Source organism: Myodes glareolus, chromosome 7, assembly GCF_982192425.1.
Source record: "Myodes glareolus chromosome 7, mMyoGla1.1, whole genome shotgun sequence".
Taxonomy (NCBI): Eukaryota; Metazoa; Chordata; class Mammalia; order Rodentia; family Cricetidae; genus Myodes; species Myodes glareolus.
In genome coordinates, this window is record NC_142032.1 from 7,861,931 (window position 1) to 7,885,462 (window position 23,532).

Here is a 23,532-nt window from a genome sequence, read left to right on the forward strand (position 1 = left end):
ACGCCACCACATCCCGCCAAGAGGACACAAAATGGACTGGACCTCTGAACTGTAGATGAGCCACCACAATTAAATGTTTTCTTTGTAAGAGTGGCCGTGGTCATGGTGTCCCTTCACAGCAATACAAACCCTAAGACAGTAGGTATAATCGAAATATATAATACACATGTTTAAAAATTTAAGTTTGTAAAGGGGCTGTGTGTCTATGAGTCCCACCAAATCCCTCACCCTGCCTCATGCCCCCTCCTGACCTGACCATGGCTCCCACCAGCTCATGTGCCACAGCCACGCTGCTCCCTTCCTCCGTGTCTCCCACAGTCGTCTCCCCACTCCCCTGAATGATCCCCATTCATCTCCTCTGCATGTGCGCCTGGTAAGATAAATGCCCCTTCTATTCTAGGAACTGATGGGGAAGTCCCTAGCTGTCATAGAAGGCAGCTGACACCACCTGCACTGAGTACCCTAGAGACTACCTAGAACAAAATGCAAATGCCCAGGCTTGACGGTCGCCAGGCTCCCCATGGGAGGACTGAGTCTGTCGTTATGGACGGTATCCAGGTGATGTAGATCAAGGATCTGCCTTCCATACCTTGCGGACAGACAATGTTCAGCTAGAGTCAGACCTGAAAAATTCCACGCATAGTTTAATAGTGCCTTGTGTGGTCCAGCACTACCCCACTCCCCAGACTGAAATCTAATAAGTTGAGTTACTACAGGTGAGTCACTTCCCCTTTCTGTGCCCACCGCTGTCCTCTCTGTCTCTCTAGCAGAAAGAAAGACCACACTGGGTACAGGAACACGTAGCTGGAGGAGACTGAGGCAGGAAGGTGACTTGAGCTCTGGAATTCACAGTCAGTCTGAACCTGACTCAAAAATCCAATCAGTCAATAAACGAGCCAGAAAGGAAGAATGAAGACTTTGGGGTGTTTGAGGCCTTGCTACTCTTAAATGCTTGGGGTTCTATCTAAGACCAACATGGTGGAAAAGAAAATGAGAACTCTTGGGGATGAACCCGGACACCCCACCACTGCCTACGCAGCCAGCCAGCCCTTGCCGTCGATGCTCTAAGGGGACAGAGCTCTTAGGCCAGGCAGAGGCAACAGCATCAGCATCCAAGAGTGACAAATGCATCATGAGGAGCAACCCCAGCCTCTGCGTCACAAAAGCCAGTCAGAGCAAGTGTGGCACAAGGTGGCATCTGAATGTAAGGACCCAGAACCAGGCTACGGGGCACCAGAGAGCAGGTGAGAACACCCGGTCTGGGGGGAGCAGCTGCAGCTCAGGTGAGGGAGGCCTTAACAGAGAATCAACACTGCACAGACCCTAGACAAGGGTAGTCATGGCATAGATTATAAATGGGTTATATTCTCCAGAGCTGTGCAGCTCAGCTGTGCAACAAGCTGGGACTGGACACATGGAACTGGGCTCCCCAGGCGTCCTGGGCCCTGACCAATGGCAGGAATAGCCCATTCCTGCCTTTGATCAGTTAGGGCACAGACAGCAGCTCCCAGGAAGGATATTCTCCAGCCCTGCTGGGGACTAGAGGCCTGTGCTCAGCCCCAGGCTGGTCATCATGAGACCGAGGTGGGGGTGGGGCCACAACAGGCTCAACAGGAACTGTCCTTAGATCTGTAATCTGCTACAGTAATTACAGGTGGCCCCACTCTGCCCTCTGGGTCCAGGCTTCCCATCTCATCCTCATTGACTCAAGAGCACTGTTAACCAGGGAGTAGGGCACAGGGAAAGTTCTAGGCTATTGGAAGCTATAGCCAAACAGGCCCAGGAGATTGGTATAGCTTCACTTAAAGCAACCCATTAAAAGTGCGAGTTTGTGGTAGAGATTACATATTGCAAAAACAAAGGAAATGTGTTGCCTTGAAGCATACCAGATGTTCTTCTCAGCAAAGTCTCTTAACTCTGGAGGTAATTAAATCATCACTCTCTTTTATGACCAAGGAAATAGACCCAAGGAGCTGACAGAAAAAACTACACAAAGACCTCTGCTTGAGACAGTGTCCACAACAGAGCTGACCACAAGATCTTTGTGGTCTGCCATCAGAGATGGCCTGACCCTGGTTCAAGACAGAGGGGTTCAATCACTAAAGATTGAGGAGCACTGGGTAGCAATGCTACAGGTTTATGAGAAGCTCTTTGACTCCAGAAGGGTCATCCTGGGTCCCCTAGGCCACTGAAAACTTCATTCTCTTTGGTTTTCTAACCAGAGTCCTAAGTGGGACCTGCTTTGTGGTCTCTGCACAAACCTTGGAAATATTTGAGAGCTTTGAAAATGATGAAGTTGGTAACAACGTGCCTGCCATGCCCACATAAGGACCTGAGTTTGGATTCCGGCACTTACATACGAAGTTTGTGACCACAACAGTCAAGAGAGGGTAGGAAGAGAAAAGGGCTCCTTGAAGCTCATTCGTCAACAAGCTTAGCCAATGGACAAGACTTAGGGAGAGACCTTGTCTCAAAAACTAAAGCAGAGGGCTGGCAAGATGGTTCAACCAGTGGGTAAAGATGCTTCCTGCCAAGCCAGATGAACTGAGTTTAATCTCCAGAACATACATGGTAGGAAGAGAACCAGCTCCCACAAATTATCGTCTGAACTGTTGGGAGATATTCGATTATACTACGTAAAGCTATGTCACTGTGGTTGCTTTAATAAATAGCTAAATGACCAATAGTTATACAGGAGGTATGGGCGGAACTTCCAGACAGAGAGAGTTCTGAGAAGAAGGAAGGGGGAGTCTCCAGGCAGACGCGGAGGGAAGAGGACATGCAGGTCCATAGACGAATAGAAATAGGTTGATTTAAGTTGTAAGAGCTAGTTAGAAACAAGCCTAAGCTAAGGCCAAGACTTCATAATTAATAATGCATCTCTGTGTCATTTGTGAGCTGGTGACCCAAAGAAAATTCAGATTACACTGATCTTTGCAGACACCATGACACATACTCCATAAATAATTGGAAAAAATTTTAAAAAGATGGAGAGAGGTCAAGAAAGATGCCTAACATTGACCTCAATCCTCCACATGTACTTGCCTATATGTGCAATACATACACATACACACACACACACACACACACACACACACACACACACTCATGAAAGTCAAAAGGAGACCAAATGCTAGCACAGAGGCGCTATGAGACGCTGACCAGCTATTGAAAGACCCCCGCATGACACAGCCACTCGGAAGTTTTCAAATTCTCTTTATTAAAAACCATTTTTTTCCTTTTGTAAAAACAAACACTTTGGGTCAGTTATATAGATCAGAAAAAAATGATGACAATTTATCTAAGACACTCAAAAATTCTAATATTTTTATTTTATGGGTTCAAACTTAAAGTAATTAATAGTTCTGTTTCTCTCAAATACTCACAAAATAATCTCTGGTCCAGTTCAAGTATAATCTTACAGATCACCCCCTCAGACTGTCCAAGAATGGGAAACCTGAACACCAATGGCCACAGCTTCTACTAACAAGTTCACCCAAGCCCCTGAGAGTCCAGCCTGGAAACCACCAGGTGCTCACCATGACCATAAGAGAACGTGGGCCTTCCATACATCCACTCAGGATGCAAACGAATCTTTTGTGTAAGGCAGCAACTGTTCATGAACGACCGTGGGGAGAGACATTTTAAAATGATTGGCGAAACACTGAACAGAAATTTTTAAAAAAAGAAATCAGTATTTTCCTGGTTGTCTTTACTACTGCACTGCATGTCACACACAGAGGAATAAAAAGTGCCAGGACCATGCCGATGGAGTTATATAAAAATAAATATATATATATGTATATACACACACACACAAGTATAGAATCATCCGTGACTTTAAACTGAAGGTGGTAACTGAAAGTAGAGACTGCCTTGTCTTTCTCCCTTTGGAGGACCTTCTCTAGAGTGCTCTGAAGAAGGTCAACTTACAATCGAGGGAGCCGTCTCCCCGCCTGAGAACTGGGCCATGTGAATTCCCATAGAAATGCTGTCAACATAGGAGCCAGTGGTGCCGGTGAGGTCTGTCTCACTCTGCTGAAAGAAAAAGTGTCCAGCGTCTGCTAATGTACAGGTCTAGCTTCTGCTAAAATACAGGTCCAGCCTCTGGTGGAGCTGCTAATGGATTTAGGGATGTGGCCAATAGCTATTCCCAGAAGTCAAAGGTTTTCTGAGAAATGGGGGAGACTTTGCTGATGACTACAATGCTGGGGTGCCACCTGTGGAGCCCACCAGGGGAACGATGGGGACTGAGACACACTATTGAGTCTTAACTCTTTGGATACCACCTTCCTGAAGTCCCAACTTCCCATCACTCCTTTCCAGACTGGCCTGTCTCTTCCCTCTCTTTCTAAGGTTCCACAAGTTCTCTCCTGGCCAGAACCACAGGCCCCAACGTTTACACGTGGTCATCATAGTGTCTGCGTTCATTTCCTTTCTGTGCCTCAGTTTCCTCCCTGATAAAATGTTGGTGTTGAGCTAGATCACTTCTCCACTGCTCTTCCATAGAATGGCAATATGGGGTGGGGGGGGGGAAGATATGATCCCTGTCCAGTCTGTTTGCCTTTACCTGGGAACACAAGCTGGCAACTCACACAGGCAAACCATCCACACGGAGGACACCTTCAGGTAGGCATGTCTACTCGTGGAGACAGCACCAGGCTCTCTCTGACCTCAGGTCCATTCTATGGCTCAAATGGAGCTCATGTCTTCTAGTACCCGTGTCCACTAAGACCCTTCCGCCCACATGGGAAGGGAGTGCTGACCCCATCGGGAATCAGGAATCTGTTCTTCCTAGCATTTCAACGTCCAAATCAGCATAAGCGAGGCCTCCATCCTCACCCAAAGGTCCCCAGAAAACCAAGTGTTTTAGTTTCTCCTTCAATGGGGGATCATTTTCAAATCATTCGAATACAGGGTACTCAAGAGTAGAGGCACCAAGGGTGAATCAAGGTCAGATGCCAGTCCCTTGATGCTGACTTAGGCTGATTCGCAGCAGAGCCCAGCATGCACCCTGGCCCACACCAATTTCCTCCTCTAGCTATAGGGAGAAGCCATGGCTGACCTCAAATTTAGATAAAGTGAATCTAGACCAACATCACCATCCTGAACAGAACAAACCCAGACCCATACTTAAACTAAGACGTTTGGATTGGTCCTCCCAGAGCTTCGACAATGTTGAGTTCTTTGCGCCATAAAATTAATATAGTTTTACTTTAAGGCATTAGCCTGGTGGTTTTCTAGAATAACTGAGGATGAATGGCTTTCTGAAAATGGGTGCGTTAGGGCTGAGCACGCAGCTCAGATGGTGGAGTATCTGCCTCTTTGCTGGAAGCCCTGGGTCTGATTCCAGTACCACAATGCCTACAGCCACAGTACCCAAGAGGTAGAGGCTGGAGGATCAGGAGTTCAAGATTACCCTTCACGGCAAGGCCTGAACTACATGAGAATCAGCCTCAAAACAAAAGCCCAGGGCTTTGGGGGCAGAAAGCTTAGTGGGAGAGCACCTGTTTAGAATATAGAAGGTCCTGGGTTCAATTCCCAGCACCAGCCAGAGCACCAGCCAGAGCACCAGCCAGAAACTGAAAAAGAAAAGGAGCCTTTTCAAAATGGTGGGATCCAACTGAAGGAAATTGTAATGAAACTGCTTTACCTCTGCCAACTGATTCATTGGTGACCCCTCTCAAGATTCATTGGAGACCCCTCTTGAGAGGAACCTGACTCAGCCCCCTTGGGACACACAGGACCCAGACTGCAAGACCACCTCGGGTTCACCGAAGACTCTAAATCCAGGGCAACTGTTAGACTTTTTCCTTGCGTGGCCCAGCCCCACATGACTGATCTGCCAGAACCAGTCAAAAATTGAAACCCAGTGACAATCCCTGAGAGGTTGGAGTTTATGTAAAGGAAATAGACTTTGGCACAGAAGGGATAGGTAAGAAGAAGAGAGAAAAACAAACTAAAAAACAGCCCCCAGGAAGCTGGTGACCCTCAGTGGGCTGGACTCGTCTCTGGGAACAAGCTGAAGCACCGTGTCCTGCCTGGCTCTCCTTCTTCTCTGTTCTCAGTCCTGTCCCCGAGGCCACACTGGCCCTAGTTCAGCGGGCTTCCCATTCTCCTTCCAGAGACAGTGGCCGCGGCAATATCAGAGCTTCTTCTTCTCGAAGTGTGGCACAATCCCGCTCTCCTCAGGGCTTGGACTGCCTGCCCCCTCCATCTCCTTCAGGCCCTCCTCGGCCAGCTGCGACAAGTACTTCTGTGGAGGAGAGAGGGACAGTGCAGGCAGAGAGACGTCAGTGGTGGCACGGTGTGTGTGTGTGTGTGTGTGTGTGTGTGTGTGTGTGTGTGGTGTAGAACCCCTTTCCTAACCCTGTGGCAAATGGGGACCACGTCTCCCGTCTCCAGTGTTTCTTAGGGCAGTAGGACCACATTCTATTTCCAAACAATGTAAGTATCTTGTGGGAAAAGCAGGAAGGAGAGATACTAACCATAGCAACCACCCCTACCCTTCTTTGTTGCCAGGCACTTGCTAACTACCTGGCTTAAACTCAATCCTCGTGACAATGCTACCTGTTTTCCAGGAGAGCTGCAGAAGAAGGGAGGTGGAGGATGGCAGGAGTCCAGGACTGGCCCACGGGACATCAGAGATTCCCAACAATCCTGAAGGACATGCTATGGGGGAGGGCCTCGAGCCCCCTGAATGGACTGGAAGTAAAACGCCGTCTCTCCAGTGGGGGCCTGCCTCCACAGAGCTAGAAGCACTTATGGCCAATAAGCCAGCCAGGGCTGGCCTGTGTTCCGAATATCTGGGACCAGCGCTGTGACAGATGAGGGGAAGGCCTGGCTGTGCTGGAGCAGCAAGAACGGTGCAGACAGCACTTGACTGGCAGTTATAAAGGTCAAGGCCAGTTCAGGGGTCAAGCGTGCAGTCTCAGCTAACAGATGTCCTGGGTTCAAATCCACGCTCTCTGCAGGCAAGTGGCTGAATGTCCCTAATATCTGTGAAGTGAGGGTAACCATGACAACCTCGCCAGCAGTCGGGGAGTGGGGCAGTGTTTGCTATAAGTGGAAAAGTGACACATGCCTCATACAGCACCCAGCATAATGTCTGCCACACGGTAAATACTCGAGAATGTCAGGCTTGTGCATGAGCTGAACCTGCTGTAGGATTGGGGGGGGGGGGTCCTTAATCTCCCCTTGTCCCTAGTGAGAGCAATGGCGTCTCCCTTGCCCTCCACCTGCTGTGAAACTTTAGCTTTTGGGGGTGGCTGCAGTCTGACTCAGAGCCAGAACCCTAGCAGATGCCTGTGGGTGAGGCTGATGCTGGAGAGTTCTAGCTTCTCCTCTGCCAGCTTCGAGAATCCCAAGTGGGTGAGTACCCTGCATACGGGTGCGTCCTTTGCGGCTTGCTGCCATCTTCACGCCCAGGGAGGCCTACACTGGTATGTCAGATCACTCCCCACGGGTGCACATAGAGCCGTGACCAGCAATGGCTTAGAGAGACTTCTGGAAGCTGCACTGAGGCGCCTTCAACCTGTTCCTTCCTCTCAGGGTATCCCTGACACCCTCCGCCCCCACTCAAGGCCTCCTGAGGAGTCCTAACTCTGTAAGTTGCCTGACTTGAGTCAGCCGGCACCTGCTGTGTGGGTCTCAGGTCTTCACTTTCCTCACATGCGGTTTGGAGTGAAGTGAGACAAAGGTGTTCTGCCAAGGCCCCCGAGGGAAGCCCTGTCTGAGGTGGCTGTGGCAGAGGCTCCTGGCTCCCTGACAGATACAGGAGGGACCTTGAACTCAGGTTGGACAGCGTGAGGAGCTGAGGCAATGCCTATGCCCAGTATATCTTGGAACCACAGGGATGGTGCTGACCTGCTGTGGGAATGGGAGGCAGCCTGGAGTTAGGCCCTAGAGGCCCTGAACACCATGCAGACCACCGCCCTGGAGAAAGGCAGCCTCTGAATTCTTCCTCTCTTAGTGGGAGTAAGCTTGAACTCTTGGGTCTCCTTGGGGCCATACAATTCTACCAAGAAAAGACCAAAGATTCTCACACTGAGGAATTAGACATTCACAGAAAGGCTGTTAAAATGAAGATTCTTGGCCTTGGTGTGTGGCTCAGTGGTATTTCTCTAGAACGTTCAAAGCCCTGGGTCTAATCTTAAGCACCATAACATTTTAGAAATGGAGATTCCTGGGTCTACACTAGGCGGGTAGGCGCAAAGCAGATGCATTTTAAAAAGACGCCAGCTAACTCAAAGGAAAATCAGTGCCGCGTTACCCCGTGCCCTTCCAGCTTGCAGATGGTCTAAGAATGATGAAGTGTGGTGATGTTTTGTTTGTGATCTAACAAATAAAGCTTGCCTGCCTGAAGATCAAAGTGCAGCGCTAAGCCACTAGTTAGCCATAGAGGCCAGGCAGAGGTGGCACACACCTTTAAGGTCAGCACTCAAGAAGCAGAGGCAAATGGGTCTCTGTGAGTTCAAGGTCACCCTGGGCTATCCGAGATTGAGCCAGTCTAAAAGAGAAACAGAGCCAGGCGGTGGTGGCTCACACCTTTAATCCCAGTATGTGGGAGTCACATGCCTTTAATCCAACACTCGGGAGGTAGAGACAGGAAGGGATATGACTGGGCGGGGAGGAAACAGGAGCTCAAGGCATTCAGTCTGAGGACATGTAGAGACAGGCTCTTGCCCCCTGGGTCTGAGGATTTCATAGAGATAAGAACTTTAGTGACTGGCTCCTTTATTTCTCTGACCTTTCAGCATTTACCCCATATCTGACTCTGGGTTTTTATTATTAAGATCAACTAGGATTCGAACAACAATGAGGTTTTTGGGTTAGATGACTGTAACCAGGTAGCTCTCAGAACCCAGTGAGCCCAGTCTCAAGTTCCTGCTCTGGTCAAACCAGACCACCATTCCCTTTCCTCCCCAGGAGAGAGACAGAACAGTGTGTCTGCCATGTTCCTAGAACAGCTGCTCCCTAGTGGGAAATCAGGAGATTTAAATGACCCCGGGTACAGTCAGAGAGAACCTCTTACATGCGGGAAATCAGGAGGTTTAAATGACCCTGGGTACAGTCAGAGACAGTCTCTTATGTGCGGGAAATCAGGAGGTTTAAATGACCCCAACATAGTCAGAGATAGTCTCTTACAGGCGGGAAACCACGAGGTTTAAATGACCCCAGGCACAGCCAGAGACAGTCTCTTACTTGTGGGAAGCCAGACGGAGCCATCCCCAGCCCCGAAGATCAACTTAGAGGAGGAGGAAGAAACTAGTGACGTGAACCAAGAGATGTGGTCCCAGGCCCAGTGGCTCTCCATAGCCAGTGCCCAGAGGGAACCTTACAGTGCTCCTCCAAGCTTCAGGCCTCAAGGGTAAAGCAAACCTGAGATTCTTAACTAGATGCTCACATTAACCATTTCATTTTAAATTACATGTTACTGCTGCCCCCCAATATGTGACCTAGCATATGTACTCCGAAACTGCAGGCAATTCTAGTCCGCATTCCTGCTTAAAGACCACTAGATTAGGTCCAGGAAAATGTCTCAGTGGGTAAGGGTCAGTGTCTCCAAGCCCGTGGACCTGATTTTGAGCCCCAGAACTCAAACGGAGGATGGGGAAAACCAATTCCTGCAAGTTGTCCTCTGACTTCCATGTCTCCGCTATGGTATGTGTGTTCCTACCTTTACTAAATAAGTAAATAAATGTAAAAAAGTAACACACATGACTTTTAAAAAACAAACCATCAGATAAGTCACTCTAAAAAATTAACTATGAGAGGAATACCTGGTCTAAAACTACAGCAATAACGCCCCAGGCCCTTCTTGGATTGAGCCATGTGACTCAAACTCTGGATATTTATTTTGCATGTAGTGTCCATGTGTGTATACACTCATGTGTGTGTATGTATATATGTGTGTATATGTAGTATGTGTATATGTACATATCTGTGTATATATCTGTGTATGTGTATACATATGTATATATGTGTGTATGCCTATATCTGTGTGTATGTATATGTGTGTGCAAGTATACATGTATTGTGTATATGTTTGTATGCATATGTATATGTTATGTATATGTGTGTGTATGTGAGTGTATGTATATATGTGTGTGTGTGTGTGTGTGTGCATGTGTATGTGCATGTAGAGAAGTCAGGTTGATATTAGGTCTCTTCCTCTGTCACTCTGCCTTATGTTTTGAGGCAGAGTCTCTCTCACTGAACCTGGAGCTCACCAATTTGGCTAGACTGCCTGGCCAGTGAGCTCCAGAGATCTTCCTGCCTCTGCCTCCCCAGTGCTGGGATTATAGGCATGCGTCACCATGCCCAGCTTCCATGTGAGTGCCAAGGAAGGTCCTCGTGTGCCCATGCCAAGCATTTTATTGCCTGATTCACCGCCTACCGCTAAACTCTGGTTCTGGCTGTAAAAGTGTAGCAGCCTTGTAGCGCTCACCCCTGCCCCCACACCAGCAAATGAAATACCTGTAAAACCCAGCCTGTGCCAGGACTTGATCACAAAAATTACACGGGCTTTAGGCATAGATATTGCCTCAGCTCTCACACTGTCCACCCCAGTTCACTTCCCTGGTGCACCTGTCAGGGAGCCAAGAGCCTGTGCCACAGTCATCTCAGATGGGGCGTCTGTTGGGGGCCTTGGCAGAATGCCAAACAGGAGCATGCTCATTGACTTTAAGACATTTTTGAAAACCCATTACTATCTCTGAAATAAACGTGCATCTGACAGTCGAGAGAGTCTCCCCGCTCAGTTCGCTGCACTGGTTTTTCTAATTGGTGTTAAACTGGTATAGCAGGCTGAGGATGTGGCGCAGGCGCGGAGCATGTGATGGATATATCTAAAGGTTCAACCCCATGACAAAGAACAAACATTTAAACTGGTATGTACTAGTCAAGGCGTCTTAGCTTGGATGAAATGTGGGGTTCAGTACCTGCTACAGGTGACACTTTGACACAGGCATCACTTAGTTGTTGCCTGTACCCAGGTGTCCTACACTCAGCCAGAACCTACAAGGGATGAGTCTGGATTCGTTGCTGTTGTGTTCACAGAGCCTAGACCAGTTCTGCATGCAGGCGCTGCCTGTGACAAGCGTTTGTTTGTGCTAGCTGAACATGTAATGGGGCAGAACTGGTTTTCATTCCAGTCAAAAAGGTTATCTGCATGGAGGAGGAGAAAAGGAAGCGCCCTGGGCTGAAGCCCCCAGGCCTGGCTGAGAGGGCTGACACTGTGTGTCAGGAGAATACCAGCAGAACTCAGCTTGTGCTCCATACGCTGTGGGTGGGAGGTGTTTAAAAGGCCCTTAGGATGAAGTCTGTCTGTGGGACAGCCTGTAGAGTCAGCCATTCTCCACACGGTGGGAGGAGGTATTAGTTTACAGAAGCATGTCTAAATGGTATGCTAGGGGGCTAGGAAGTCCCTGTGGCCTCTAAGATGGAAGTTCAAGTCAGAGGCAAGTGAGGTCTAAGACTTCTAGGTGCTGGCTTGTGAGTGGAGACTGGGAAATCGCACGAGGTGGACAGCGAGGAGAGCGAGCAGTTACCTGCAAGTTCCGGTAGTGGACAGCACTGCGACAGTGGCTCACTTTGGCGGCCTCCTCACTCGTGTAGAACAGGCCGCACAGCTTGCAATAAAAGCCAGTCCTGGGAACCACGAACTCCACTCCTGGGGAAGGGTGGGGAATGGACAGCCAGCATTAGGAAGCGCATTTGCCGGTGACTTTGGCAGTTACCAGCTCCTCTGAGCTTCACCTCCTCGGCCACAGTTACAACACAGCCAGGGACAGAAAGTGCCTACCCGATTCACAGGTCCTTGTGAACATCAGGGGCATGCTGCAAGCAGGTGGAGGACACCCAGCAATGACTGCCCAGCGCCCTGCCTTTCAGGTCTGAGTCCATGGGCCTGCCTCTGAAGAGAAGGGAAGGAAGGCCTCTACTTCTCTAAAGATTTCGTGTCTGCTTGGTTCTCCTCTCTGCATTTGGGACTCAAATTCTCTGTATAATGAGGTTTGTTTTCAGATCACTTTTATCAAAGAAAAATAAAATTAAATAAAAGGAAAATTTACCCACTCTCTGTAATGCAAACATGTGCCCCTTATGATTTGTGGTGGACCAGGCTGGCCTCAGACTCACTGAGATGCACCTGCATTGGCCTCCTGAGCGCTGGGAGCTAAGCCTAGGTACTCAGGACCTACATGCTGGACAGGAGCCTTCCCTGTGTGAGCAGAACACAGCGGCCGAGGGAGGGGTGCTGCTCCCATCCCCTCTGCTGAGACAACCTGGGGAACTGGGCTGGAAGGAGGAGAGGGTATGGCAACTTTCAGAGGGAGGAGGATGAGGTACCCATTCCTCAGCGCCCCAAGCCTCCTAACCGCAGCCCGGTCCTTGTCTTCCTTCACTTCGTGCTCAGTACACAGGAGATCCTAAACTTGTAAATATAACTCTCCTTTACATTCTGATAGTAATAATGATGGTGATAATTAATAATAACAATACATTTATTAGTGGAAAGCGGTGGCTCTGAGGGAGGACAGAAGTGAGGAAGCCCCGAAGGACGGCGTGCAGCCTGCCAGCCCAGAGCTCCACACTGCAGCTTGGAACCTGGCTGTCTCTCTGCTGTGCAGCTGTCTGCCTGCTGACTGCAAAGCCCTCAGCATTCGGCCACAAAGCCCAGAAGTGTCACTCAGTCCAGCTGTCCCAAGGGGCTGAATGTCCTCCCTCACCCTCTACTCTTACCCTCTGTGCAGAGGATGGACACATGGTCCTACTTGGCCGGTGGGGGGAGCACTGGAGAGGCATATGGGTGGGAGAGCGAGCTCCAGGCTGCTGCTGGGGAGTAGGCATCGAGCAAGGCCCACCACCTTTACTCTGTTGTTACAAAACGGGTATGTGCTTGCTGCTGTTCCTCAGAAGCCTCAGAGACATAACATCCAAGAGAAAAGCTGCTAAGAATGAACTCTGATCAGAGCTCTGCCTTCTGTCCTGTCTCATATCCTATAGGCAGCAGGGTATGGCTGGGCTGTACCAGGAACACAAACCTGGGGATTCTAATGTAAACCAGGCCTTGGATTCCTTGTCCCTGTCCTGCGGTCCCCAGGAGAAGTCTAACCACCTCAAGGGAGTCCACAGAAACTAAGGCAGGAGCCAAATTGTGCAACCACGGCTCCTTTCAACCAGAGTGTTACAGCTGGCATCTGTGGGGCTGTGCGACATTTCCCTGGCGCCAAGCCTCCCACCACGCCACCGAAGCAGCTTGGAAGCAACAGTGACAGTGGAATGAGAGGCCCCGCACTCTCACATACGCGGTGACCTCCACAGGGGTGTTGCTGGACTTCTCTAGAATGAGTTCCTCATCTGTAAACTAGGCAGCACAATGCCACACATGGTGTTGTGAGGAAGCACCTTGCCTGGCGCTCAGGGAACATCACTTTAGGCACACAGAAAGCAAGCATCTGAGCGTTGGGCTCCACCCACTCTCCAGCCTTTCCCAAGGCTGCCCCAAGAACCACATCTATGGTTTGGCAGTAACTTTCTTCCCAGGCCCTGCCCAGCGGGGTGGGTCGATGTCAGTAATCAAAAGACAGCGTTAGGAAAAGATGAGTGGAGACAGGAGGATCCTCAGATGACAGTACAACCCAGGGCTTGTGAGGGCACCACAGTGCTGGCCACCACTCCCTTAGGAAGCCCAAATGTAGGGACCGGAGAAACCCTGCCATAGCCACGGTGAGATCAGGAGCCACTGAGCGCTCCATTTCTTAGGGCTTTATTAAGTACTGTCATTAAAGCCGCATTTGCCTCCTAATAATAGCTTCTGGCATGGATAATTATGACTCTGTCATCCTAGTAAAGCCCATGTGGAGAGAGGGGAAGCTCACCTTCTGCCAGTGATGCTATTTGGTTATAGTAAGAGCAGGCCTTGGCAGGCTCACACTGGCTAGAGTAACAAAGTGCTGGCCTGAATCACGAGCTCTCTTCTCCAGCCATGAACACCCCAGTCCCTGACAAGACTAACCTCTCCATTCTCCCAGTGGGGTGCCCTGTCCTTGGCATCCTGTATTTCACCTCTGTGCTCTCCACAGGGACCGGAATGTTGTCTCTCAATGTTTCTAGAAATCTCTCTGCAGTAGTGACCAGTCCTGGAGTGTACAGGGTTTGCAGCCCCGTCGAGAAGAAGCATGGTGGGCCTAATGAATCCCAAACAACCCATCAGCCCTTCAAAAACTTCTGTGACTAGAAGGCACTAAGACTCTCCATTCACTTCCTCCTCCAAAATGAATCTACATGGAGGCTTCACTTTCTAGGTTCACAGAGATAAGGAACTCAAAGCAAAGAGGTTAGATAAGCTGCTATCTGTCACCCAGCCATCAAGTAGCAGAGACGGGATTTGAACCCAGGACAGTCTGTGCTCTTCAACACAAAAATGGCTTTTTCTTTACTATGTCTGGACTGAAGGGAAGATGGCAGTGTGGCCAGGGAACAGACATCCCAAGCTCCTGAACTCAATGTGTACTCTTGAGAAAGGCTCTTTGGTCTCTTCGCCTGTCAAACACAGAATACAGCAGCATCCCTTCCTGGAGGGTGTGGGAGTGTGGAAGCCAATGAGCTATTGGCTTTCTAGGTGAATGAAGATGATCCGTACCATTCCAAGCTGGAAGCATCTTCAATTCCCACCACCAGGTAGACAAACAGTGTGGTACATCCAAATCCATAAAGCAGCACAGGTGCATAGGGATGTCAAAACAGATAGACCACACTCTCTAAACATGTGTCCTTCATTGTATGCCAATTATGCTTAATACAGCCCTTCATAAAAACAAAATCAGATACCATTTTCTTCCTAACAGGTTGGCAAAGATTAAAAACTCCTATCTGGGTTTGGCAAAGAGGTAGGGACTGGGAATTCTCCCTGGAGGTGACGCTGAAAGCTGTTGTCCTCCTTTTGGAGTGCAATTTAGTAGCAATTACAGCATTTCCAATGCAAATATATACAGCTCCACAATGCACCCATGCTTGGCTAGCATCCTGTCTCACAGAAATGCTGGCAACTGCACAAAGGGAACCAAACCAGCACATATGGACAGCGGCAGAGGGCGGAGCCTCAGAACACACCACTAGAACCCAAATCCTAACCCAGCCCCTCCGGCTCAGGAGCCTCGCGACTGCATCGCAGTGTCTGACCTGTGAAGTAGGAATTCGCGGTATCACCTGTTTCATCCACGCTTGGAGCGTGTTCAATACTGTCTGCGAAGCACTAAAAACACTGAGTGGTGGCCGGGGACAATAAATCAAGCTTAGCTGTTACCACGTGACCATAACGGAAAAACAAACAATCAGGAGACTGCTGAAGTGCTCACCAGTAAGGGATCAGCAATGGATGGCACAGATTATAGAATGGGGTATTCACAGTGGTTCAAAAGAGTGTGCTCTCTGCACACGCCAAGAGCTCCCTAAGACCAGCTGCTCAGAGCATGGAGTGTTGGGAGAAAATCATCGAATATGACAGCATCCTCGGAGGGGGGACAATTGAGACCACTAGGATTGACTCTAGGGGGTCTTTGCTTTATTTAATTTGTTATATAAAGCTTTCACACTTTCGATGAGGGAAAGCAGTAATGAAAACACATGTTCACGGAAACAGGATTCACTCTTAATGTTTGCTGTGCCACTTGATTCTGAGTTCATGCCTGGGACTTGTTACACTCTCAGTTCCCTCAGGGTGCAAGGGATGGTCCCACATGATCCTGTCAGTGCTTGCCAAATGGATGAATCCGTGGACAAGCTGAAGCTTCTGACCGGCAGGTTCTGCAACATCGGGGTCCACAGTTAAAGTGCCCGAGAGCATTGTGATTCATTCTAAGGCCTGTCTTTTATTTTTAGAAATATGTGTGTTGAGAAGGCTAGGGAGATGGAACAGCAGTAAGAGTGCTTGCGAGAGGACCTGAATGCTAATCCCTGGCGTTCGGGTAAAAATTCTGAAATCTCAGAGTTCGGGACAGAGAGGCAGATCCCAGGCTTTGGCTGCCACAGCCCAAAGCCACCGGTGAGGTGAGCTCCTGTCTCAAGGGAACAAGGAGGGGAGAATTAGAAGAGGGTTCTTCTGATATCTTTCTATGGACTCCATATCACATGCATGGATACATACATGTGTGTGTGTGCACACACACATGCACACACACACAACACACTATACACACATAAATTTTGTTTTGCAAGATACTAGGCAGCAAGTTCTTTAAGAACAAGATTTGTCATTTTTCCAGTCTAATTCTTTAAGGATGGCATATTAAAGTAAGGAAATAGAAGAAGAGGAATAAAGACATTTGGATGGAAAGGTCAAGCCCACACTGGGTGTCTTCTCTAGGTGCCCATATGGTTATCACTTTCTAGTACGTCCTTGGGTCACATTCCTAAGAGAAACTTCCCCAAGCATCCCCTCTGAAAAGCTGCTCCTCCTTTATCCCTTTCAGAGTCAACGCAGAGATCACAGACATCAATCCAGGAGACTGTTACCAGATTCTCACCGGTGTGTGCCACCGCCATGCTCACCGGTGTGCACCACAACTTCAGTCTACTGTGTGGCCTCGAGAAGGAGAAAAGTAGTGTGGCATTCTGGGACAATTTGAGACAAGGATACACAGGAGGATGGCAGCAAAAGGGGTACATTTTAGTGGAGGTAGCAGGGCTTCTGCTTCCTGCCTAAACAAGGCCTGGGCTTCCCTGCTGGGGAAACAGGCCTTTCCTGGCTGAGTCTTACTGCTGTGCAATTCACGGTTCAGTCATGTGGCTATTAGGTCTACTATGGGAGCCAGAAACGGTAAGAGACTTTACCGTCTTGCAGGTCTGGGTTATTGCATCACATCTTAAAAACAACAAGGACAGCACCATGGCAAAAGCCATCTTGAGCTCCTCCAGGTCACTTGAGAACTATTACTTCCTGGAGCTAGGATTCAGGAAGGACTGCGATTTCACCTACCTAGAGGAATGCTAAGCTCGCTGAACACATCCTCCGGTTCCCAGGAAGGCAAAGAAAGGGGCTCTTTCAGCTCCACTTCGGTGAGTTCTGGTGACCTCACATCCGGAGATTTCACTTCCAGGTACCTGGAGTTTTCTGCAAAACATGAGCCCGTGGGGTAGGAGATGGGGACAAGCCACACACACACACACACAAACACACACACACACACACACACACACAGAGAGCACCCCAGCAGACACCCAGAAACACACAGCAGGCCTCAAAGAGTCCCTGTAATTCTATCCCCTGCACTGTGTGACTGGGAACTGTCCCTTGGACTGCTTAATCACGTGAGGCTGGGGCTTCTAATTAGCACCAAAGTGCTATAATTAAGACCATTTTCCACTGCCAAAAAAGTGCCACACGCAATAATACCTGGCACTTCTTGGCACTTGGCACACAGGGATGGACTGGTAATGCCTTCACTTGGAAGATCCATCCTCCATCACCCCCAGTATCACTGCATCTCTGCAGGCGGAGGAACCCTTAAAGGGCAGAAATTGTGCTGACATCCGCCCAGAGTGGCCAAAAAGGCAATGCCACCCTCACCCCGTGCTTGTGAAGCAGCACTATTAAACACGGACGCCAACTACTCCGAGACCGGCACTTGTTGAGACCCGCACCACAAAGTAAAAGGTGCTCGATCAAAGAGAGGTGAAAATGTCATTGCTCTTTCTTCAAACCTGTTCTAGATGGGCTGGGCCTCTTTGTTTCTCTAGCAACAAGCAGGCTGATCAAGACCGTTTCCATGGAGATTCAGAGCCGGCAGGTGAAAAGCTGCTCAGGTCAGCTTGACATGGAGGAAAGCCCAAGCCTCTGGGCCACCCACCAGCTCTGCTACCCACAAGGCTCTGGGCTGAGATATTCCTTTTCCCTGCCGTTCCCTGTATTTTCTGCTTCCTGGGTTTTCCTCCAGCCTCGGTAAAGCTGTCAGCTTTCTATAAAATGGATCTCTAGTTGTGTGCTCTGCAGGAGTCTTAAGAACTACTCACTCTCCCTCCAACCCGCCCCCCTTCCCCGGCTCTGGGTGGATCTGTTTCCATCTGGCAGAGAAGCCAGGGCTTAGCCCATTTTAGACTCCTTAGTTCATGATGTCACAGCGCTGAGCATAGACACAACATCACCTCCGGTGGAGGCAGACTTGTTCCTGGGATAAGTCCTGTTTCACTATCTGACCCTGGAGAAAAACAGGTCTGAGGTAGCCAGAAGGGAAGCAAGCCAAGCCCTTCAGCAAAGCCCTCCTTCTTCCCTGTACGATCTTCTCTCACCCACCCCTCCATCAAGGAAATAATTACCAGGTGGTCTCCACTGTCCAGGAAAGGGCAGCAAGCCATCAAAAAGAACCCAAACCTTTTCCCCCAAAAAATCTGAAAACTCAACCTGATCTTAGACGCCTGTGCCTATGTGGGACCTCACAATGCAGAGAAATCGAGCCTCTCTCAGGTGGCTCCTCAGAACTCCTGACAGTGGCTCCTGTCAGCTTTCCTCTACACTGTTTGCCTGAGAGCTCTAACAGGCTAACCTGGCCTTCAGAGAGAGGCTTGCTTCTGCACATGGCTCTCTGCCTCGGCTTTAAAGTGAGTTGGAAACTCCCCGTACGCCTGTTCCAGTCGGCACACGCCTGCATGTCCTGAGGAAAGCAGTGGTCCAAACAACCCAACCACCCATGGAGGAAAGGAAGGTAGTTACCCTCAGTCAATGCGCCTTGGCAAGCCTGGCCTTTGAGGTCGCTTTCAGTAGGGGGGCTGGCTTTCTCTTCCAGGGGACTGACTTCGTGAGCCCCATCTTCAGGGGATCCCCTGGCCTTGCAGTCATCGAGAAAAGGGCTGGACTGCCGGGCCCTGTCCTCTGCTGGCTGGGGGGAAGACATTTGCTGGGTTGCAGGGGCCAGACGTACATCTGAGTCCTCTGCTCCTCTTGCCTCCTCGTAGCAATCTGAGCCCTCCAGTGAGAGGCCTGTCGTGCATTCAGCTGGCTTCCGCTCAGCGTCCAGATTTAGGCCAGGCATCTCCATGTCCGTGTCATTGGGACAGCTTGTGGATGTAGACAGCAGTTGTCTGGGCAGTGTGAAGCTGCTTTCTGCATCCCCGTTCCCTATGGTCTCCCCCGTCTTGGTGAAATCCTTGGCCAAGTCCAAACCCAAGGTGCCTGTCACGCAGGGACATATCTCAGGGAGGGTTTTGTCTTTCTGGGTAATGGGCATAATTTCTTCCAGCTCTGGGATGTCCGGCTCCATGATGAAATCTTCTTCCCCCACTTCATCCACCGTGACCAGCTCCTCCATGTTTGTGGGGTACCAGCTGTCCCCCTCGGCCTCGCTGCCACTCTCCCAGTCTTGTTCCTGTATGAGGACGGAGGATGTGCATCAGATGGTGGCTAACGATATTCACCCAGACGCTGTTTACACAGGCTACAGGAGCCCCTGGCCAGAAAGACCTGGGCGTTTGCTTGCTCTCCTCCTTGGGAAGCCTTTACTAGGTACTTAGGGAATGTGAGCCCCTCAAGTCTCAGTCTATCCGTTTAGCCTCAAGACGGCATCCAAGTTGGCACAGGCTTCAGAATAAGCCCTTGATGCTCAATCTGCCATGTTTAAAAATGACACAAAGTTTTTTTTTTCCAATGAAGCTCTTGTTGAAGTTACAAAGATTTTTTTATTCAGTGAATAATTGTTGAAATTATGCAGGTCAACTTCAAATGATTTCACAAATAAATGTGTTTTGAAAATTAAAAAAAAATGCACAAAGATTACCTACCCCTGCTATGTAACAGGTATGTGGTAAATGTTTCTGAATGAATAAGCTATAAATGCTAAACACTTATCCAGCTGTTTCTGTGTGTGTGTGGACATCACTAAAAGAAAAACCACTCACAAACGTCCTCCCAACTCCCTCCCTCTCAGCAAAGGTGCAACTTCCACGCTCACAGCTGCCCTTCTGCACTTGGAGTTCCCAGCAGCCTATGGTTTGGCACACAGATTCGGGAGGGTAGTTTCCCCTGACCGGAAAGGCATGAAGCTGGCTGTCATCCAAGGACATTTCTTTTGCCTGTGGAAGCCCAGCCCAGGAGGACGGTAATTGGATTTTGATTTTTAACTCAGTAAAAAGAATCTTTACAAAACAAGGAATGTATCTTGTTGATCTCAGGGTCTGGGCCTGCTGTGGCCCGGCCTGCAGCTTGAGTCCTTGTGTCCCCAGCCCACTAAGGGGCCTGCCTATTTTGGGAGCCTGGCTCTGAAACCTGAGTCTTTTTTGGGCATACGTTTTCTTTCTGCCCCACAGTCAAGTTACTGGAGAGGGAGGCGGAGCCCAGACACGTGGCTGAAGATCTCCCCAGTGAAGACACCTAAAGACCTCCACCGAGCCATTCCATTAGGAAGCGCCAGGGCCATTGGTGGAAGCACTTGTGGAGACTTACACACTTTCCACGCAGCCATTGTCAGGCATGACTGACTTATGTGACTGAGTCCCTGGTGCTAATACATGGCACCACCAACAAGATGGGGGCAAATTTACCTTCCTTGTCTTCGTGTTTTCTGGCTCAGAGGACTCCGTCCCTTCCTGCTGTCTGCCCGCTGGTAGAGGGCTTGCTTCCGTGCCTTCTTGTTCCTCAGTACCAGTCTAACAGGGGAAGAAGACAGTAAACAGGATCAAGAGTGAGCAGAGGCAGGGGCAGGAGAAGAGGGAATGCAGAGAGAGAGAGAGAGAGAGAGAGAGAGAGAGAGAGAGAGAGAGAGAGAGAGATACAGGTCTGCCTGCTTCTCCCCCGATCTCTCACAGTGCTGGGGAAACTGAGGCTCAGAAAGGAGTTGAACACTCACGCAGACAGATAAACAGAAAGACATTTTGAAAGCTGGCCCATTGACTTTCAGGGAGAGAAATCCCTGGCCACCTTAGGGTTTGCAGTGAGGATGACTATAAGAATCTAAAAGTGACCTGACATAGGCAGGCAAGACCCTGGCCACTATGGTGACATCTTCCAAAGGCATTTTTCCATTAACACACACACACACACACACACACACACACACACACACACACACACACGTTATTCACTTTATCTCCTTATGTGCAGGAAGGGAGTTGTCACCCAACTGGAGCTGTAAACAAGCACACTCCCTCCTTCCTGCTATTATCCCCTGGTTCGAGCCTCAGGCTGGTGACCCACAACTAGGAATCACAGCAACTGAAAACAGGGATTTGATTTGAGAGTTGGGTTGCTACACAGCACAGGGGCAGCGATCTGCAATCCACATCATATTTTACAATTTTGAAATCACATTTGTGTGTGCGTGTGTGCATGTGAGTACAAGCAGCCATGGAGGCCAAAGACATCTGCTGTTATGGAGCCAGCATTATAGGCACTTGTAAACTATACCCACCGTGAGTGCTGGGCACCAAACTAGGCTGTTTGCAAGAGCAGTGCACGTTCTTAACCACTGATCCCTTTCACCGACCCTGCAAATTTACAGTTTAAGCTTTGGGGCTGGAGAGATGGATCAGCAGTTAAGAGAACTGGCTGCTCTTCCAGAGGACCTGGGTTCGATTCCCAGCACCCATGTGGTGGCTCACAACTGTCTGTAACTCCAGTTCCTGGGAATGTGATGCCCTCTTCTGGATATATATGCAGGCAAAAGACCAATACACATGAAACAAATAAATAAAAATTTCCAAAAGAAAGAAGGGGTTTGCTAATTCTCAGTTTAGAAGTTTCTCGAGTTTACTCTCCTATGACTTTCCCCTTGGTAATCAAGTTAAGGCTATTCCCTGGGCTCCTCTGGGACAGGGGACATTGTATTTTATCAACGTTCTTGACTGAGGTTGGTGTGAGGTAAAGTTCTGATTTTAATTACTTGCAAGCACACACACACCCTTGAGCTGATAAGGAGTCAATTGGAGCAGGAACTGGGGGCTGACTGGTATAACTGGTTATTACTGGACAGGGACAGCAGAAGCAAGGGAATCCACTCTGAGCTTTCCTCAAGTATTCTGTGCACAAAGCAAAGCAGCTACCCCTGTCCTTCCAGGCACTAGAGCCCACTCCCACCAGACGTTGGCCACTTACATTGTTGCTATTTTTATCGCCTTGCATAAATCATCCCTGGCCGTTCCGTATGGAAATAAACTGTTGTTGACAAGTAGTTCTTACAGACATACTCCTAGTCAATGCAGTCGACAATCTCATCTGTTCAAGCTTGGAGAGCAAAGGGCAGACTTAATGATGTAACCAGAGCCTCTTGCTAGAAAACCCACTAAGAAGGGGAAGGGGGAGGAGGCTTTCCGGGTTTCTCTTTGCCCTACAGACAGCTCTAGGTGAGAAGGACACTTCCTGGGTAAGAGACCAACAGAATCCATACCCAACTTCCCCACCTCACAGACCAAGGCAGTAGGTCTCAACGGTGGTGCGCAGGTATTGCCACCAGAGCCAGGAAATCTGCTCAGCTTCAATCTCTTCTCTCTCTACCCTCTATTTTCTACAAGGCAATCCAAAAGGATCTTAAAATGGAAAAAGAATCAAAACCCCCGTGCACTTTCTTGTCAGAAGATTTCCTTTATTTCGCCTTTCACTGAGGACTGTGGATCTTTAATCTGCACACAAGGCCCTGCCCAATACGGCTCCCAGGGACAAACACATCTCCCTTCCCAGTACATTAATGTAGTACACTGTTCCAACCACACTGGCCTCCAGCCACACAGTACTCTTTGCACAAGTTGCTCCCTCTGTCTGATCTTCCTTTCCACTCCCCAAATATGCAGTCTTCCTCCAAATCGCACAAGAGAGCCTTGAATCCATTGCACTTCCTGACATCATCTTACAGCTCTCCTGCTTCGCATCACCCAGTGTTCTTCTGTCCACCTGAAGAGTGACTGGGCCTCTTCAGAGTGTTCAGAGAGTCTCAGCATGCTTGGGTCTCTGAACCGAGCACAAGCGGTTTTTCAATTTCTTCCTCGAGATTGCTCCTCCCATCTTCGGGGGTTTGTCTACTTTGTCTACTGCAAGCTTCTAGCTGTGTGAGACTTACATATGTGGTTCAGACTACCCATTTTCTTGTGTATGTATGTGCATACACGCGTGCACAGCGCCCACATGATTATGTGTATGTACATGTTTGTGTAAGGCATATATTGTACATTTGCACATATTGTATGCATGTGTACATTAGAAGACAGCTCAGGAATTGGTCCTCGTCTTCCACCTCATTTTAGACAAGGCATCTTTGTTGCTTGCCTTGGGACCATACTAGTTGGCTCATATGCTTCCAGAGATTCTCCTGTCTTCCCCTCCCATCTCGTCATAGGAGCACTGTGATTAAGGATACACGCTACGACATCCAGCTTTAGCTGAGTTCTGGAGACATGCTTGCAATGAAACAGTATAACCACTGAGCCGACTTCCTCACCCTGGACTTTCTAAAGCTTGGGAGACCCCATGCAGATCTGTAGAGCTGGGTGTGGCTCTAAAGAGGGGGAGGGGCTGCCCTCAGCATGGAGCTGAGCAGTGATTGGCCTCCT

General features: G+C 49.3%; 1 protein-coding gene and 1 long non-coding RNA gene across 3 annotated transcripts in view; one reads left to right on the forward strand and one right to left on the reverse strand.

The window, feature by feature from the left end:
• Positions 1-784: 784 nt before the first annotated feature.
• On the forward strand, positions 785-11,148 carry LOC146893682 (uncharacterized). Its single transcript, XR_015003333.2, has 2 exons — positions 785-1,244; positions 6,582-11,148. It is a non-coding gene; the product is annotated as an uncharacterized LOC146893682 (long non-coding RNA).
• Rbm20 (RNA binding motif protein 20) overlaps positions 3,200-23,532 on the reverse strand; it is a 190,083-nt gene continuing 169,750 nt past the window's right edge. For both annotated transcript variants that reach the window (XM_048423877.3, XM_048423878.3), the window contains exons 10-14: positions 20,536-20,640; positions 18,713-19,364; positions 16,982-17,116; positions 11,553-11,674; positions 3,200-6,256 (exon numbers count right to left, since the gene is read on the reverse strand). In XM_048423877.3, coding sequence (XP_048279834.3) covers positions 6,146-6,256; positions 11,553-11,674; positions 16,982-17,116; positions 18,713-19,364; positions 20,536-20,640 — 1,125 coding nt within the window. In that variant the 3' untranslated portion in view covers positions 3,200-6,145. The remainder of the gene's footprint in view (positions 6,257-11,552; positions 11,675-16,981; positions 17,117-18,712; positions 19,365-20,535; positions 20,641-23,532) is intronic.